This window comes from Leuresthes tenuis, unplaced genomic scaffold (genome assembly GCF_036924035.1).
Source record: "Leuresthes tenuis unplaced genomic scaffold, fLeuTen1.0.hap1 SCAF_12, whole genome shotgun sequence".
NCBI classification, from domain to species: domain Eukaryota; kingdom Metazoa; phylum Chordata; class Actinopteri; order Atheriniformes; family Atherinopsidae; genus Leuresthes; species Leuresthes tenuis.
In genome coordinates this window covers 18585211-18604395 of record NW_027325366.1, presented here as the reverse complement: position 1 = coordinate 18604395, position 19185 = coordinate 18585211, and the positions used below count along the sequence as shown (strand labels likewise).

The 19185-nt window shown below is 41.0% G+C and overlaps 1 protein-coding gene across 1 annotated transcript in view; it reads right to left on the bottom strand.

The window, feature by feature from the left end:
* The window catches only part of LOC140319310 (NALCN channel auxiliary factor 1), a 92246-nt gene extending 73358 nt beyond the window's left edge, over window positions 1-18888 (bottom strand). Inside the window, exon 1 of the mRNA XM_072396905.1 lies at window positions 17577-18888. Within this exon, the coding sequence (XP_072253006.1) occupies window positions 17577-18308 (732 nt within the window). The 5' untranslated portion in view covers window positions 18309-18888. The remainder of the gene's footprint in view (window positions 1-17576) is intronic.
* Window positions 18889-19185: the final 297 nt, after the last annotated feature.

Here is a 19185-nt window from a genome sequence, read left to right as displayed (position 1 = left end):
CTTCTTCTCTCGAAAAAGGTGGAGATGGCAGCACACTTAAAGACTGCATGCAGCCACATTGAAATTTTTATCAGCAGTAGCAAATAGAAGATTTTGCTAGTGTTGCTTCACAAGGTGAATGGAATGATATGTTTATTTTACACTTAATTCCATTTGTCATTACACTTGTATTTGAAAGAGGTGATCTGACATTACAAACAACCTGAAAAAAAAACATGCTCTGCCACGTGTCATTATTTGGGATTTTTTCATTTTCAAATTGTCTGTTTGCTTTCAGTTTAATCAGCTTTTCAATCACTTCCTGGTGTTTTTTTCTTTTCTTTTTTTGCAATTCCTTTTGTCCCTGCTCACTTTTACGTCAATGTTTAATTATAGTGTAATTATATTTGACCCACGAGATAAAACCAAATGTCTACTAGAGCTGACAGCGCATTAGCACCGCTAATACTACAAATCCCAGAATGCTCTCCTGGTGCTTTGGCATGTCAATCAGGACCTACAAGAGCCCCCTCCTCTGTTGACATTCATCAGAATTTTTTTACTGGAATATTGTTAACTCAATTGTAATGTCATTACACTTCCAGGTCAAATGTAACAGTTTGTGTTTGAGGTAGACTCTATGGGATCTGTGAATTCAGACAAAACTGATTCGAGTGCAGCTGTCCATCTCTTGACCCAGTTCTTCCTCTTGCTCTGATTTTTTCATTCAAAATGCTTGTGCAATAAGCAGCACAACAAAACCTGATGCAGAGTGCACAGCGATGCAAGCAAACAGCATTCAGAGGTGGGTCGAGGGATGGCCACAGAAATATGATGCCATTTCCTATTTGAGTGAAGAGCACAATACCACAAACCCAGAGCAGTTTAGCCATCTCAGATTACAAAAGCAACAGCACAACTTGAAATGTAAATTATTAAAGTTGTTGTGATTTTCAGTAAAACAGTCTCCACCACATTTTGTCACTCAATACCAACCCATTTCCTGTTACCATAGCAACTTAACTCTTCCCTCTCCCTAACTATTCTCCAACTCTTTCCACCTCCTCTTTATCATTCATGCAGCCTCACTTCAGCATAAACCACATAAGATATGTCTATAAAGATTCTGTTATTGAATAGCAATGTGGTACAGCATAGATACACTTTATTTCATTACATATATCAGACAACAATACGACTAATTCGCCAACTTTTCCGAGACTGTATTCTATTCCAGCTAAGTAAGCTCTCTTGCAAATTTTTTTCCTATTATTTTGCCCATATGAGTGATGAAATCAGCGGCAGATTACCAGCGACTCAAAAAATAACGAGGAGAACATGTGCAAGAAATACCTCGAACTCTTAACTTAAGCTTTTAAAGTCATCCTCCCTTACACACTCACCCACAAACACACAGTGGGTACTGACTTTGGTACAGTAGATGTGTCACTGGTGTCTTCACAGTGACACTGGTGCTGAGTTACAGTGCTAATGAGAACTTTAATGTCACCCACACACAAAATCCTAGCAGATAAATTAGAGCTGTGATTACACTGAGCCCCAAGAACACACAGGAACACAGTTAGATACACAGAGGCGCATACTACACACGCTTCTTGTGCAATCACACATGTCGACAAATAAGCATAAATAGGGTTGAAGCTTCAAGAATAAAGGCTGGTAATAGCAGCTTGTGCTCCACCTGTGATCTTCTTCTTTCTGCTGTTGCAATGTGCTACATTTGGAGCATAAACTGCAAGAAGAACACAAATAGAGAGAAATCCAGACAGAGAATTGCAGGCATGCAGTGGGGGAGAGTAGGGGTACACCGTTCCAGAGTTTTGGATCCACCATACTGAGAAAGATAAAGCCCGAACATCACCAGTTTGTCAGTGCAATGCGCATTTTTACATTTATAGGGAAGGTGTGGACTCAAGCTATTTACATCTTAAACAAAGTGTAATTATGAGACAATTTTATTATCTTTGGTAAAAATGGGTCTGAGAGTGACACAGTCACTGCTATAAAAGCTTAAAAAATTGAGCCAATAAATCCCTTAAGATATCATTCAAAGGTTTTATGAACTGACCAAATGACAGTGATGTCATCTTGTCATACTGTAGCTCATAGACTGACCTGTGGCTGCATCATTAATGGGCACAGAGCACTGCTGTAGGTCAGGCCCCAGCAGGATGGAGGAGTACTGCTACGGGCTGCTGTCATTAATGATGAGCTAGCTGAACCTTATGTGTGCTCAAGATGCACTGAAAATCACCTCCCACACCTGTGACCAGCTTCTGGTAACTTATTCCAGCCACTGAGCATGAAAAACTCTGCAACATTAGAGACAGCTGTGATTTTTGTCCCGGACAAAGATTCTTCACCTGCATCGGGGCACTCCACCGTCTACCTTCCAGTAAAGCCAAAAGGAGTTTATGGCAGTTATTTTAAAGAGAAGTGGCTGTAGTGGTAATTGAATATGATTTGAAAGTCTAAAAATGTCATATAGATCATTATAAATCATTTTTTAATTTGCTTTGAACTTCTCCAACAATTCTAAACTATAAACATTACTGATATTTGTGCTCACTTATAATTAACACATAGAAAGTCGTAATTCCCTTTTCTCTATATCAGACATTCTTCTGAAAGCCATCGCATGGAGGTCTGGGACAATGCTTGTGGAGAGGTAGAATTATTTAGTTCCTGCATAACCAAAGCAAGAGTCCTGTCTGCATTCTTAGCACAAGGTAAAACTCATTTGTATTGTGTGTTGGACTCTGCCAGGGATGCCCCTTGTCACCAATGCTGTTAGTGACTTTAATGAACAGAATCTTGAGGCGCCGTCGGGAAGAGGAGGGAGTCCGGTTTGGGAACATCAGGATCGCATCTCTTCTTTTTTGCAGATGATGTGGTTCTGTTGGCCTCTTCAAGCCAAGACCTTCAGCTCACACTGGAGCGGTTCATGGCTAAGTGTGAGGCAGCTGGGATGAAAGTCAACTCTTTCCATTCCGAGGCCAATGTTCTCAACAGGAAAAAAGTGGGATGCTTTGTCCGGGGGAGAATCCCTGCCTCAGGTGGAGGGTTAGGGTTCTTGTTCACCAATGATGGCAAGTTGGAGCGAGAGATGACACATGAACTGGGGCTTCATCAGCAGTAATAAGGGCACTGCTCTGCTCCTTCATAATAAAAAGAGAGCTAAATCAGAAGGCGAAGCACTCAATTTAGTGGTCCATCTTTGTTCCAGCCCTCACCTGTGGTCGCCAGATTTGGGTAGTGACTGAAAGAGTGAGTCGCTTACGAATACAAGTGGCTGAGAACTCTATCATGCAAATGAATAAATAAATGACTAACTAAATAAAAAGATATATATATCAACATTATCCTTCTCAGGGCCCAAACTCATTTAAGACGGAGGGACTGAAACCAATCCAGGGTACAAATTTGAAGTTTGTTTTGGAAATGATAGATATATAATGTGCATGGGCTAAAAAAGAGAGAGACCATGCCTTATTACAAGGACATAGTTCAGAAGCACATGGCATGGGAAACATTTTTGATGGCATGATTAATGTTGATGTACATCAATACATGTTGTGGATCAACATGCTGTACTGTGTACTTCTTGAGGGGGGGCATTTCTTTAAGAAAAGCAAGGCAGTGCCAAACCTGCTTATATTACAACAGCATTACATCGTAGTAGAAGAATCTGGATGCTAAACTGGTGTAGATTTGGTGCAAATAAGACAAAAGAGGGCCCCAAGCTATTGACTAGCTGAAACTTTCCTTTCAGCTAGTCAACCTTTCATTTAATACAAAGGAAAAAACAGAGCCAGCACACAGTTGAATTGGTTCGGTAGAGAGATGCAGAGGCATATAATTATGTGAGGGGAAGCCCCTCTGCTGAGGAACCACAGCGTAGAGCTGTTTGTCAAGTCTGCCACAACAGCAATAATTGTATGGCACCATCACGGACAAGAACATGATAATGTGTCTGTTAGAAGTTCATGAATAAATGTAATGAATTACAGAGTTTTGTTACCATTCTCAAAATTTAAGAATATGTTAATTTCTCTCATTTTTGCGCAGACATGTAGAATCAGTGTGTTCAAAACTAGAAAAAAACACACAACGAAAGAAGCTTGTACAGCATGCAGGAGTGGATGAGTGATGGTATAGTGGCTTGATAGAGGTGAAAAAAGAACTGACTGAGATAGAGAGAAAGAGATAAAAGAAGGAAACAGAGAGGCAAAGTGAATATGTCGACAACAGTCCCGCTGTCCTTTGTACAGGATATGACCTTTATCATCCCCTCTTAATCAATCACTATCCTTTTCTCGGCCAGAGTTGTGCTACCAGCATCAGTGCGCCACGACAGAAAGCATCAATCACAGGTCAGGAGGGGAAGATGTGGTGTCAAGCCTCCCAGTGTTCCACAACCATCCCTCCCCCCGTTTGTCCACTTTAAATGTTTGTCCAGCATATTAAATTATCATTCATTAAATTCTGCTGACAATCTTGGATTCACTTCCTCCATCTTTTTCTTGTCTCTTCTCTTCACTTCATATATTCCTTTTTCTCGATGGCTCCACCCACCCGTTTCTCCTATCCAATACCTCACTCTTGCCCCCAAACAGAAAATCAATATAGCCGTTTGTGAATGTTGCCTTCTTTTCTCACCATTTTATCTACTCACGCACACACAAGCAGTCGTGTATAAAATGCCTTGCATCATATCCCTCTAACACAGCAATTAATACAAAACCAAATCAAAAACGTCTGAAATTTTATGACAAATTCACACCTTATACCATCCTGATACTTCTAACCTTGTCTCTTTTAGAGATCACTCATATATATATATATATATATATATATATATATATATATATATATATATATATATATATATATACACTCGTGTTTCTGTTGAGTATTTTGTTTTTTTACAGATTTTGATGGGATTTCATTCCATCGTGCAACTGAATTCTATGCTCTCCAGAGAGCATGACCTTCCTACAGTGGAAGCTACCATAAGAGTGCTAAAAGGGGGATGTGGAGGGGTATTGCTCTAAATCCTGCCATAAAGAGAAAGGATGGGAAACAGCTTTATTCAGCTAAGAGCCTGCACAGAGGGATTAAGGGTTACAGCAAGACGGCGAGTGGAGTAGGAGGTGACGAAGGGGGCAGCGTATGCAAGACGGGTAACCCCCCTGATAAAAATGGAGAGAGGAGAGAAAAGAGAGATGACAGTGTGGAGAAAATGTTAGAATACCACTGAGGTCACGCTCTATAGGATTGCAGCAGGAAGTTGATATCTTCATCAAAACACATACTTGCCCTTCAGGTCCGAGCAAAACAAGGACACATATGCATTGCCTTTTTGGACACCACGAATGGCTTAATTTTGAGCGAGCGACATCTTTAAGGTCCACATGCTTAAGAACTGTTATCAGCTATGCTCTGTGGGATTCAGGACAAGGGAGTAATGGCATTACAGTGCAGAAGACAGTTTGGTTTATGGTCCATTAATTGAGGCACATCAAGCACACATGAATGAGCCTTTCTGATGAAGCAGTCAGTGAAGTGAAGAAGTCCCTCTGGAGCAAAATGAGGAGCGAGAATAATGTCTTATTACACATACAGTACCAGTCAAACTTTGGACACAGCTACCCATTCATTTGCGACAGGGAATATATGTTTTTCTATCTTTCAGAGCACATCAACCTGTATTTAGTTTGAGATGTGAGTCATCACTACTTTCTCTAATATTTACTGTTGTGTGTCTGTAATAACTGTTTGTGTGTAGATGCTCAAAGGAAAACTAAAGATAATAATACCAGTTTCCAATGTAGAGATTATTATACGAGGGATTTTTCTCGGGGGGGTTTCTACTCGAATGTAACAATGAAACTGTTTAGTTTCCTCTAAACTAACCCATCATGTTCTTCACTTGTTACAAGGTCATAACTTATCTTTGCATATCAGTGTTATCCAAACTGTATTCCAAATACATATTTTGATGTCACCTAAATAAAAAACTCTAAATGAATGTTGTATACATAACATATATTGGACACTTCCATACACCAAATAACAGCCTATACATAGGTTACTATCTCACAATTTTCATCCCTGAATTATGCCACCCTTTGGATATGAGGACAAACATAATGATTGCAAGCTTTCTTGTGAAACTGAGCTGGCTGTTTGCTGAAGATACTGAGAGACAACCATTAAATAAACATTGAAAGACCATCTGCAAATATGGTTCCTCCTGCCTTTTTGTCTTTCTGACTGGGTGCACTTGCATGTTTTACATCAGTAAGTGTTTTCCAGGGCACGCAACAAAAAGTAAGGTGCAGCAGACTGTCAAACTCCAGGATGTGCAGAAAGGAGTTTTACAGTTGCTTTCCCATGAGTTTGTAAAGTCAGTGATATGTGAATAATTAAGAGGGAATCACTTAAGGTTTGCAGGAAAAAAAAAAACTGCAACAACAGACAAAAATCAGGACACAGCCCTGCTTACATCACCCAAGGAGCCTGAAGAAGTGAAGGAAGAGAAGGAATTTAAGAGTAAAGAAAAATTGTGGAAAAGATTACATAAACGTAAGGGAAGTGTCAGAGTTGTAGCTGAAAAATGGCAGATGAGGGATGACAGCAAACAGGCAAAATGGTTTTGGACAAAACAACAAACTTCACCAGGTGAACAGCCCTACTGATCCTTTCCACCATCCATCCATTTCACACACATACACGCGCACACACACTAGGTGAAAAAAACATTACAAAGAGGTGCTGATAAGACCCTCATCATTAGGTCAAGCTCCCCTCCATTCCTCTCCTGTCTTGCTTTGTTCGTTTTCCATGTTCTATCTGTACCCATCAATACTCTGCCCTCCATTGCTCCATCCACAATCAAATTACGCTGTCAGACTAGAGGAGGAGTGATTGTGAGGATACCACTTCCTCAGCTTCAACCCACTCTCAGAATCCTCAAGTGGACTGGCAAACTTTGGTCTGACATACTTACAGGCCTGTATCACACTGCTCGGTGGTGATGTGGTTCCACTGGAATAGAAGATGTGGATAATCAGCCTCTTTAGCACCCATAAGGAGGACTTTAAAGAGAACAAAACCAACTCAAAAGCACTGGCTTTAATAGAAATAAAAATGTTATTTTGAAATTTTTTGAAGATGTTTAGATCAAGGCATAGTGACGTGTTTCTTTTTTTTTCAGGCTCGTTATGAACCAAAAACAAGAACAGCTGCACCAGAAACCCCCACCATGCTTCAAGGTCGAAATAACATCCTAAGTCAAATATACACAAGCCTATTACCAATAGTTAGGGGATGCTGAATGAATACAAACAGGATACAATGATTTTCAGATAATCTAAGCCCTGAAACCAACTAAAACTAACTCAATCACATTATCAAATAGCTAAACCTTGTATATGTTGGGGACATTGAGAACTAAAGAGTCCAAATGCTGTTGTTTTGAAAGTGTTTGAAAGACTATTTTCCAATTCGACTGTTAACCGGTCCAGGGTGTACCCAATGACAGCTGGGATAGGCTCCAGCCCTGAGTTGGATTGTGGACAGAGGGATGGAATATTGTTCAGGTCTTGCTGATATAGCATTTTCAGCCTATATCCAATTAATTGTCCAATATTGTCCCATCATCCTCCAACCCTGTTGAAAATTTACAGTCCATAATTTAATCAGAAAACAGCTCTTGGTAGAGCAGCAGTTATCGTCATTCAAACGCATTAATGGTGCTATGTTCAACCTAAAACATGATGACTACTAGCAAAAAAATCCTAATTGAAATCACATTCAAATGTGAATGATGTCAGATAGTGTCAAGTCAAGCATAAACTGACGTTCACATTTGAGAGAGCGAGGAAAATGCAAAGAATAACTGAGCATATTATACCTTTGGAAGATACAAAATAAAAAAGGGAAGGTCATAGCAGTGGGGGAGGAAGAGCCTGAGGAAGGAAGTTATGAAATTGTATGAACAGGTGTACATTAAGTGAGAAATTTTCGAAATGTGCACAATGATTTATAACACTGCAGCCAAAGAAAAGTTGAATGACTTACAACTCTGTGTGTATGAACATCATTTGTTCTATTTTGCTTAATTGAAATCTCTAGAGTTGGATTTATTGTGCTGCTTCCCTGGGCTCATTGGAAATCATAAACGGCATTTGTCATTATTTTCTGACACAAATTCTGTAATTAGATGAAATATGATTAAATATAAATAATCAATTGGAAAATATCTTTCCATACTTAGATATAATACTTTGATGGGACTAGTTCGCCTCTTGGTAATAAATGTATTAGTTTTCTTGGTAAAGATGCAGACTCTGCTGTCTGCATGCTAAACATGAAGTTAGCTCAAGTAGCTTCCCTCAAACAGCATGTCTTGTCAAGACAACAAAATCGACCAGCTGTAACCTTAAAAACCTACTTACTAACATTAATCCATGCAAACTCAGTAATATATAACAACTATCTGCACAAACCACTAGAAATGAGCTAAGTCATCTGGCTGACATACAGACACACATCAGACTGGTCTGAATTTTTTAGTCCTTGTCTTTATCTCGAGACAAGAGAGTGACCAGGGCAGTTTAATTCCCCGAATTCAAAAATATTCCTCTAAAGCTCCTATTTTCAGTCACAACAGGGCAGTCCATTGTGTCAGCACACGCTCAGGCAGGCACACATGTGCCCTCGATCAACAAATAGACACACTCATTCACAGGGAGAAAAACACTAGCCTGATTAAAATGGAAAGGATTACGTTGAACCAGGTGCTAAAATCAATTGTTTGTACGAAACCCTGAGAAATTACAGTAAGCCAGGGGATGTCAGAGCTGTCTGACACAAGCCTATCATTCAGCATGCATCACTGGCTATTTCCTCTAATCTAACCATTCATTAGTCATTCTCTCTTTCTCTCAAATCCTGCTCTATCCGTTAAATTTCATGTGATTGCTGTCAGCCTCTCTTCTACTTGTGTCAGTTATGCCACAATACACATTTCCCAATTGTATTGTACAGTATGAGTTTATGGACATGATAATATGTGCATGTGTCTATCGTCTCTCCCTCTCTCTCTGTCCTGCTTTACTCTCTCTACAAATCAGGACATGCTGTGAGCGACTGATGAAGATGACTCAGTAATGTGAGAATGTCACCAGAGTCTGGGAGCTGTGACTGGCTGCTGTCTCCCTGCTCAGACTATATCTCGGCACATGGATTCTTTTCCTCTTTCTCTTTTCTTGTGTTAGAGCCCATTTCAAGAGTCTCATCTGTGGGCAAAACACAGTTGGGATTTAATTCTTTCACAATCCCAAATCTGACTGCAATCTGAGGGTTTTCCAGGCTACATGAAAATCAGAACTGGCACTGCTTCAGCTCAGAGGCTGGTAGTAACGCAACAGAAGCTGTTGGACTAAAAGATACCAGAATAAGTTGCCCTTAAAGAGCAGATTATAGGCAAGTAACAACCAAACATAAATTAACGCAACCACTTGGATTACACCAGCAAGACAAAAGTTTTTTGTGTTCCGAATGCTTTTTTGCAGATAACGGGTCTACACTCTTGGACAATTAAGTGTTACATTTTTACAGATGTAAAAGTATTTGTCTTTAACTCCTTATGTACTCCCATTTCCTGCTTGTAAGTTTTCGATTTTCCTGAGACAGCCCAGCCACACACGCACCATCATGCACATGCGTGTGCAAGCATGTATGTGAGTTTCATTTGGAGCGAGTCAAGCTCTGGCTTTTCCTCCACTGAATAGCACACCTTCTTCAGTTAAAAAGACTCCCACAAAGTGAGGAATACAATCTGAGTCGGAGTTGGTCCTTTTTTATCAGACTGAGATAATCAGAAGCTGTTTGAAAGGCAGCACCTTTGGTTTCAGTTGTGTTCATTATGGTATAAGTTGGTGCTGCTCAAGCATGACATAGAGCAGTTTCCTAAGGCTTCGTGGTATATTGTACCTTTTCATAAAAGCCCTAAACCCATTCAAGTACTGTGTGACAAGGATCCACATGCTGTTGCTGGCAGTTGGTTTACAGAGAAGCTGAACACACCAACCAGACCTCAGACTGAAGGCACTACAGAGGAAGAACACATATGACCTACTACACAAACAATATAGTTGGCTGGTTCACATGGCCACTCAATCACTGAGTACACAGCAATGATTAGTTCTCAATCAACAATCTCTAACCTACAGCTTATTGAGTGACTACACTGACCAGGGACCAGATAAATACCACATGTTTTAGCTTTTGCATGACCCCATATGTTGAAATCATTCTCCTGCTTTCTGTCTGTTCCCTCAATTGTGACAATAATGGCCAATAGGCTACTTCCACTTAGTGCCTACTCACACTTGACAAGGAAAGTAGTTACTCTTGGGCAGTTAATTTTGAAATATGACTGATTAGAAATCAATTGTTGGCCTCCAATCAAGTTCATGTAACTTATGCAATGTAAAAAAAAAAAGAAAATATAAGGGGGAAAAGGTAACTTATCACATTGGATTCATTTTTAATAAATGTTTAAACTGTGCAACAAAGAAAAAAAGTCCTCTACAGGCTGTAGATGTTTCCTCAGCTTTGCCATCAAGAATTTCCTTTTTGACATCACAGTAATTGCTTGGAAAAAGGCTTTACACTCTATAGTACCGTTAGAAACTTTTTCTCACTTCAGTAAGTAAAATGCTGTTAAATTTATAAATAAATTCAATTTAAATTAAGATTTCTAATACCTGAATTTCCAACACAATGTATTCTGGTTCAACGACATGGCCGTTGACATCGGCATGGTGAGTTGGTTGAGATCAGCCTAGATATCAGACTATTTACAGCAGCATGTGGTGATTTGAAAAAGAGATGAGAGGTTGTGCAAATTCAAACAGGAAAACCAATCAAAATCAGGAAGTGCATAAAGCTTATCTAATTGACAGATTGCAATCACTGACATATAAATTAGATACTTTAATTACTATGTTTTTCATGGTTACTATAACCAATGAAAATTATATTTATTCCATAATTTGGCTAACTAATAGCATTACATTTAACCAATTACTCCCCAAGACTGTATGAAATTGGCAAAGGTGCATGTTTTTACACATTTTCAACACCATACTAAAACACTTCTCTAAACACTCAGTCCATTAATAGTTTTTCAAAGTCTTTCAAACTGGTGACTGTTACGAAAACATGTGGAAAACATGTGGAAAAAACATGTCCTACCCGTCTCAGTCCACCACCATTCAAACAGTTAAGTGTAGCCATAGCTTTCAGATGGTTAGGTTTAAATCTGAACACAGCCTGTGATTAAATGCTACCTGAGAAATAAAGTGCGATGGAAGAACTAAAAATAGTCTACCACTGGTGCGTGAAAGCAGAATGTGGCTGGATTTCACAAAACACTATGAGCTCGTTTAAGATGAATCCCTTCTGTCATAGAACGAGGTCAAGAGCTGGTGACTATGACTGGGGTATAAAATATAGAAAACGCAGTCAGCTTGAACAGTTTCGGACAGTATTTTACAGACAGTAGCACGCACAGTTGACAGAATCACATGAAATGGTACTTATCCAGTTAATGCATCCCACTTTTGCATTTACCAGTAATTCAGGGCTATGGTCATAGCACAGGGATAGATATTCCGCATTGTGACCCCCTGTGTCACTGTTTACTCTTCAACCCTCGCATAGAGCACCTAGCCCAAATTCATTCCTGATTCAAACACATTTACATTTAGATACAATTCTGTACCATTCCAGTTTTCCTTTAATGTGCATAACACTGTAAAAGCTCACTGACATGATTCCAAATATCCATGCTTTGTAAATAGCTTCCACAGGGCTACGTCAATGAAGTTCCTACAAAATGGATTCCATTTTTATCATCTAATGAAAAGCAAATTTCTCTGCCTTTCAAATAAAAAAATCTAGTCAGCAGTTTATTGTCACACTCATGCTTGAAAACTGAATGAACATGTGCATCTCAAAGAGGAGCTTTGCGGGGCTCTTATGGCAGCACTTCTACAGATCCTAACATCCCTAATGCAGTCAATCAAGTTCTTCCTTTTTTGTCACCATCAGCCAAAACTGCCTAAAATTGAACTTGCAGGTTCTGAATAGGTAGATGATGTTGGACACCTCAACATATCATTAGCTTCAATAAACAAATACAGGTTGGTTGCGTGTTTGATTTCTCCAGTGTTTAATGCATTTTGTATGGACTTGTGAAGCCATTTCTGCCCCATCTCTCTAGCCTCTTGTATTTTTTCGGTTTGTCAGATAAAATGACACATCACCCACTCATCAGCTCATTCAACTAACCATAATAGTGAGAGACAGGAGAGAAAGCAAAAAGTCCCTGTTTGTGTGTGTCATGGATTTGACTTATATCATACCAACTGGGGCTGGATCATGTTCTACAGCGATTCGCTGCACATATATAAATTGCTATTACACTTGAGCGCAAGAAACAGTGAGGACTAAACTAACCTGCACTCGAGGCTTTACATAGACATGGCAACTGTGTAAGTAGAGTGCTCTTTTAGAGGAGCGACCAGTAGAAAACAGGGATGAAACTATATAAATACAAAGAAATGGCACCGAATGGGAATTTTGATGGGAGCAGTGAGGAAGAGAACTGCGTGGACTCATGGTGCTGTATAGATGGGAAATAGAGGAAGATGCTGCAACAGGTGCATTGTCTCATTTCCAACATAAGGGGAAACAACTGGCTGCCCAGATGAAGGGGAGTTCCCCTGCATCTATTTGAGTTGTGTAGAAAAGCACCAGAGTACTGATTGAATTTGAGGAAAGGGGACAAAAGTGGAGGGCTTTCAGATGGACTACGATCTCTGTGTAGATAGCAGAACCGCTTCTACATGATATGTGCTGAAAAAGTCTGGTTCCATTCATTTTTTTACAGTATGTAGCACAACAGAAATAAGTGCAATATCAGCTCGATGTCTGATTATTTCAAACTGCATCATCTTACAGTTATTAAAGTCCAAAGATGAACAGTAGGGTTTGAAATTTCAAACTTGTAGATTAGATTCATTACAGGTATATTGGATTACAGTTCCCAAAAGTTTGACAAACTTTCACTCCCAAGATTATTTTTGATGACTCAAAAGAAATGTTTTACCATTCTTCAAAGACACCACTTTTAGCTTTTAGCTTTTAGCTTTCAAAGCTCTATTGCTCCACACTTTTTTTGACTTGGCCACTTAATTGGACCATTGTACTTGTCACAGTATGCATGGATAGGGGGAGGGGAATCAAGCTATTAAGCTAAGTATGTCAGACACTGCAATGCTGTGGACAGTATGAGTAAACATTCCAGACATTTTGCCACTTCGAACTTTATGTGTACAGTAAGTACAGCTGACTTCACTGCACAGGCGTTTTCTTTAAGTCACTTACATGATGATTTCGTCAGATGACCCTGCAGTTGTAAGATCTGTTTTTCATTAGAGCAGAGCAACAGTCTAGAGATGCTATCAGTGGCCATGAGTTGACACGTGATCTCAATGGGTTGATTTTGACATCGATACATTAAATTACACAGACCTGTATTAACTTTTTTTGCCATGCCAGCAGAAGGGCTCAGTTAGACGGTTGCTGAATTATCCAGATGAAGTCTAATGATTGCCATGTGATTTTTTTGGGCAGATATTCATGGCATTCTGATCCATCCACTTTACAACAGTCATACCTTACAAAAGCCTTTTGTGTGTTTTTTCCACAACAAAAAAATCTCAGTACAGGGATCATAGTAGCTGTGAGGCTTTTGTTCTTATCACGCTAAGTTCCTCCAGTAATGCGGAATAATCTGTCAGTCTGAACTCCGATGCCAAAATATGATCAAGAGGTCTTGTGTGCTCAGGCTAATGGACATTTTAAGATCTGCATTTTCATTGAAAATTAGCAATCCACATCTGGTGTGAAAGATAAGTACAAACAAAGGCTCCAGCTACTGTTCTAATGGACTATGTAGTAATACTACTGTTTCTGTCTTCTAAAGATGACTCTTCTTTTCTTCTAAAGTACTGCATGGATCGATCCTCAAACTTTTACAGTGCAGTCATCAGGTCAAGATTCCTGTCAGCCCTATACAATGTGACAAAAACCTATAAAAAAAATATTCTAACCTGCCTCAGCTGTACTGTGTGTTTAGTGCTGCTGTGGAATTAACACATAAACCTACACACAACTAAATTAAACAGCGGCTCACTGAATACTTGTGTACAAACAGAGAGAAAGTGATTGAATAAGTAAGGGATCAGAAAGCTAGGGTAGAGGAGCAAACAGAGGGATCAGGGCGGACAGGCCTGTAATCAAAGGGGAAGAAAGGACAGTATTGATCACTCCAGCAGAAAAAGATCACCACCCGTGTTCTTAGAGAGTCGGAAGAAAAGAGAATCCACGAGACGCGATGGGAGGAATATCTACTGTATATGGTGGAGGGGGAGCTAGAGACAGAAACCGAACATGTGTGCATGTGTGATGAAGGTTCCTCAGAGCTCTGACACAGATGGGAGAGGATGTGAAAGAAGGAGGGAGACGGTGACTGATTGAGGGAGAAAGGAGATCAACATGTTGAGACGGAGCCCTGGAGACAGAGCCACTAGAGAAGAAGAGAATTATGGGAGTGCAAATTAAATTACACCGGAAGGGACAGTCAGGTCTGGACCTGCAGGAAACACTCCGTGTGTCTTTGTGCGTGTGTGCGTGTGTGTGTGTGTGTGTGTGTGTGTGTGTGTGTGTGTGCTGGCTTGTATTTGTAAACATACATGTCTTAATGAATATTTTGTCTTCTCAGGTGTCTCCAGAAAATTAAAGTTCATTCTCAGTGAGGCAACCTGATTTAAGTCGATATTCAACAGAGATCAAATAGTGTGAACAATTAAGGCTAATGAGACTAAGGGAGTTTAGTGCGATGCCATTTATGGGTCTGCAAGATTTTTTTAAAACAAACAAGAAAAAAAAACACAACATACATGTATCTTACATTCTTGAAGACCCCGTCACTGTTGGTCTAAGCAGCTCTGTGTGGCACCGGTGGTCATAATGTAAAGATGGGTGTGTGTTTGCTACAGACTTCTCACTTGTCATTTAGAGCACACTCCTGACTTCAGGGTACCTACGATAAAAGAGAGGACAGCACCTCCAGGAAGGACCAACTCAACAAACAGCCATAAGCAGCCTGTCAGTGGACAAATAGGCAGGAAAGTTGAAGGTCGACCCTTTTTTAAGGCTGCAAAGTTACTGCTCTTGTCTTGGAAAGGACATTTCATCTGCTTAGTTTTTCATTTGTTTCATTTCATTTTATGGCTTGTCCAACTGCCAAATTTGTAAATAAATCTGGCTCAGTATGAAAGCCCTTCCAGATGAAAACTATACTTTTGAACAGCAACATGTACAACAGTTCATATTTGTTCAAATGTACTTGTTATGTCTTGTGCAAACTGTATGCATCCAAGTACTGCAACAATTACATGTCCTTCACCGCAGTTTTCTCTTTTAGATTTATAACCTGACACATCATCTTTGTTACCTCTTACAATGACCGTGAGAAAATGCAAATAAACCATGCACAAACACCATATGGCATTGGCATTTCATGTCACTTGGCTCTTCACAAGCAAATTTCAAGTACTGTTTCAGATGAAGATGAGGTATTTTAAAGAGTGGCTTAAGATGAGAGAAATATAAGCAATAAGAGTGAATCGCAATAATTATTGTTTCAAGCTGTTGAATCTCTTTTTATTGCTCAATACAGAGGCTCTTGAAGGAGCAATGGCTTGTGATGCAGGCCTGCAGGCCTGGGGTTCTGCGTTTTCACAAAGGTCACACAAACATTGAAGCAGATTAGCAATTCAGATTAAGCTAAAGGGGCCAAAAGGCTGAAGTAGCCCTGTCTGTCTTATTACATTAGCAAAGAATCGCAGTGTAAAAGCACACGGCTGATTTGATGCCATAAAAGGGAACCAGCTATCAGATGCTATAGAAAATAAATGTATGTGCGCATAATGCATATTAGTATGCATAACACACTCAGACAAACAATCATTAGACTATAAAATCCCTCACAGTAAGCAAACAACACACTACAGCTCCTGATTTCTTTATGAGAGTTTATCCTTGGCACATCCTCACCCTAACGATTCTGCTTCACACAACATGGATAATCAGCACTCACAACCAAACACTCTGACCATCTGCCCTTTCACAGCATCTTTCTTACAGAAATTAGCTTGGGTTTTAGGATCATTATGACAGCAGAAATTTGAAAAGTATGTATTTCATTTTTAAAGTTCATTCCCTAACCTGAATGTCCAAAATGACAGAATTGGTCAAACTCTGGTGCATCAAATACAAAAGCGTATGATGGCACAAGTGACTACAATGTTATAAGTGCAGTACTTGCAGTGCAATGATGCATGTCGTCAGACTGCCTCATTAGACTGACTTCTTCTGTATCTCTACTAGATAGATTAATATGATATAAATCTCTATTGTCATTGTCAGGCCTCTTTGCCCCCACGTCTCTTTATATTCTATACGTTTCCATGCCACTCATTCTAAATCCAGTTCATGCAATTTCCTGTATCTCTTCAGAGTGTTATGTTAAACAAGAGAGCACACAGTTCAGGTGTGAGTTGCATTGAATGAGGAATGCTGTTCAGTAAATTCAGTATAAGACTTCAGGTTGATCTGCAAGGTTAAATCAGTAAGGTTGATTACATCAATTACCATGATTAATAAAAGTGAACATTTGCAAAGCTTGAAATTTTATTGAACGACTGTTCCCTCTAAAAAGCCTTTTTCAGCACCCTCCTTCAGCACCATGGACAGTTACCGCCAGAGAATGTGCTTCTGATGAACAGTCCAGCACAATAAATAAAATAAAGTTAAGTGTAATTCCACCCTGTTTCTCTTTTCCGGTTTTCACTGTTCAGAGCAGCAGAGTGGGCTTTAGTGAGCACATGTGTGCAAGTCAGAACCAGTTATATGTGCTCGAATGCTGCTGTGCTTTTTGGAGCAACAAGTAAGGTGGGGACAGAGCAAACTAAACCCGGATTAGGAGCAGAAATCACAGGAGTGCTATTATCCATATTGAAATGTGTACCAGTCAACAGCCTCATTCCCTGTTCTTATCTCATGGAGCTCTGGAAAGGTAAGCCTAGACTTCACTCCATATGTCGAACGTCACTTCCGCAGTCCAAGTTCAAAAGGGGCTTATATTACAAGGACCATAATAAGAGAGCAAGAGAGAGGGAAAAAAGGTAGAAATGTATACGTTGATCTGTCCCCCAGCACCCTGCGCCTGTGTTCAGTTGTGTATTAGTGTAAACTCCGACATGCATGCGGCAGAGCCTCTGACAGCCTACTGGAGGACTGAACTCTAGTAAATCCAATGCAAGTATATGCCCAGATATGCCCAATGGTTGCCATGACGACAGTGAACCCACCCCCTTTAATGCACGTGCGTGTGTAAGTGCGCGAGCGCGACCTGGCCTCGTTAGTCTTACCTTGCACTCCTCCATACACGTCCTAACCGAGTATACATCCGTCTCGTACTTCTGAACCAGCAACTCAAACTCCCGGTAGTTCTCCTCCGCCTGCTGATCAAGACGCTGATAAGCCTGGACACACTCCCTGCATCCCAGCAGATCCACCCCCATGGCCATATCCAGGGTGCAATTCATAACGTCCGGACTCGTAAACCCGTAAAACAAATCCAAAAGTGAGTAGGAATTACAAAAAGAAAGGTACAAATCGCTCAAATTCACGTACGCCGACTGTGTCCCCTCTTCCCCTCCACCAGAGAGGCCCAGGCACACGGTCTTCGCGTCCGTGAAAGTAAAGCAGTCTTTGGACACGCTGTCGGGGTGACAGGTGTCCATTCGCCACAGAGGTTTGGTAGAATTCCCTATAAAAATATCATCTTGCTCTCTGGCGAGACGGTGGGGGTCAAGTGATGTTGGGTTATGGTGTCGGTGGAGAGAGTTTGGGTACTCGCCCATGTCCGTAATTGCTAGCCCCTCGTCCGACCGCTTATCTCGGGTTCGCGTCAGTTTCGCCTCGGCGCAGAACCACAAGTGATCAGAGAGTAGGACGGTGATGAAGAGCAGAGAGGCCAGCGACAGTCGCCATCTCTGGGCCCGCTCCGACTCGGTAAATGGCTTCTCGTTCTCTCGGGGTGCAAACCAGTATTTTAAGCCTTTGTCATGCTGCCGACGCATCCAAGCACCCCTGGTCATATTTTAGGAAAGTGCTGCCCTGGCCGACTCCACCGCGGGGGCTGCTCTGCCACAATATTCATTGACTTGTTGGGAGACTGACTCCGGTTGGTTCTCCTCTGTAACGGTGGGGTGCCGTGCCTCCGCCGGTCCAGGGCGCTCCACTATCGCGCCCGCAGCACTCGGTGCTATTCCGATCCAATTAGCGTGCCCGCACAAATTAAGCTTCGCGCTGCCGCATCCCGGTTCTCCATGGCTCTCCGGGGGGAAACGGCGTCCTCTTTGACCGCATGCCCCCCTCTCCTTACCGTCCCTCCCCGGGATTGTTCTCTCGTCGGAAACGCAGGGAGACCAGCTGTTGCGAGCCTCTCTGTACTAACGCTGCGCGTCTGCCGCCGTTCGGTCTGCAGATTCACTTAAAGGAGGGCAACTAGCCCTTTCGATGCAGACAGGATGGTTATTTTGTCCCGTGCCTGGACGGAAAGACTTGAATCTGTTCTCCTGATGTTCACTGTCATCTTGGACCACGGTTAAGTTGCCGCCATGTTCGTCTTGAAACACTTTTTCGGAGAGCTGGGTCTGTTTGCGTCATCTCCATCGTTGCGATAGCTCCATCGTTGCGCAGTGGCTGAGCAGCTTATTACCTGTATGCACACCACACATGCACATTCGCATACAGGGAGGGTGAGTGAGAGACCAGAGGCACTCAAAAGTGATTAATGATGTTTAGGCTATCCACTCAACTCTTCATTACAGTTGTGAAATATATTCCGGACAAGAAGCAACACACACATGTGGCGACACATTGCTTTTGGTGCAAGGTAAACGCAAGTCCATTTATAACAATGTAGTTAAGAGAATACACTCACTGTCCATTTAATTATTAAATGATCTGATC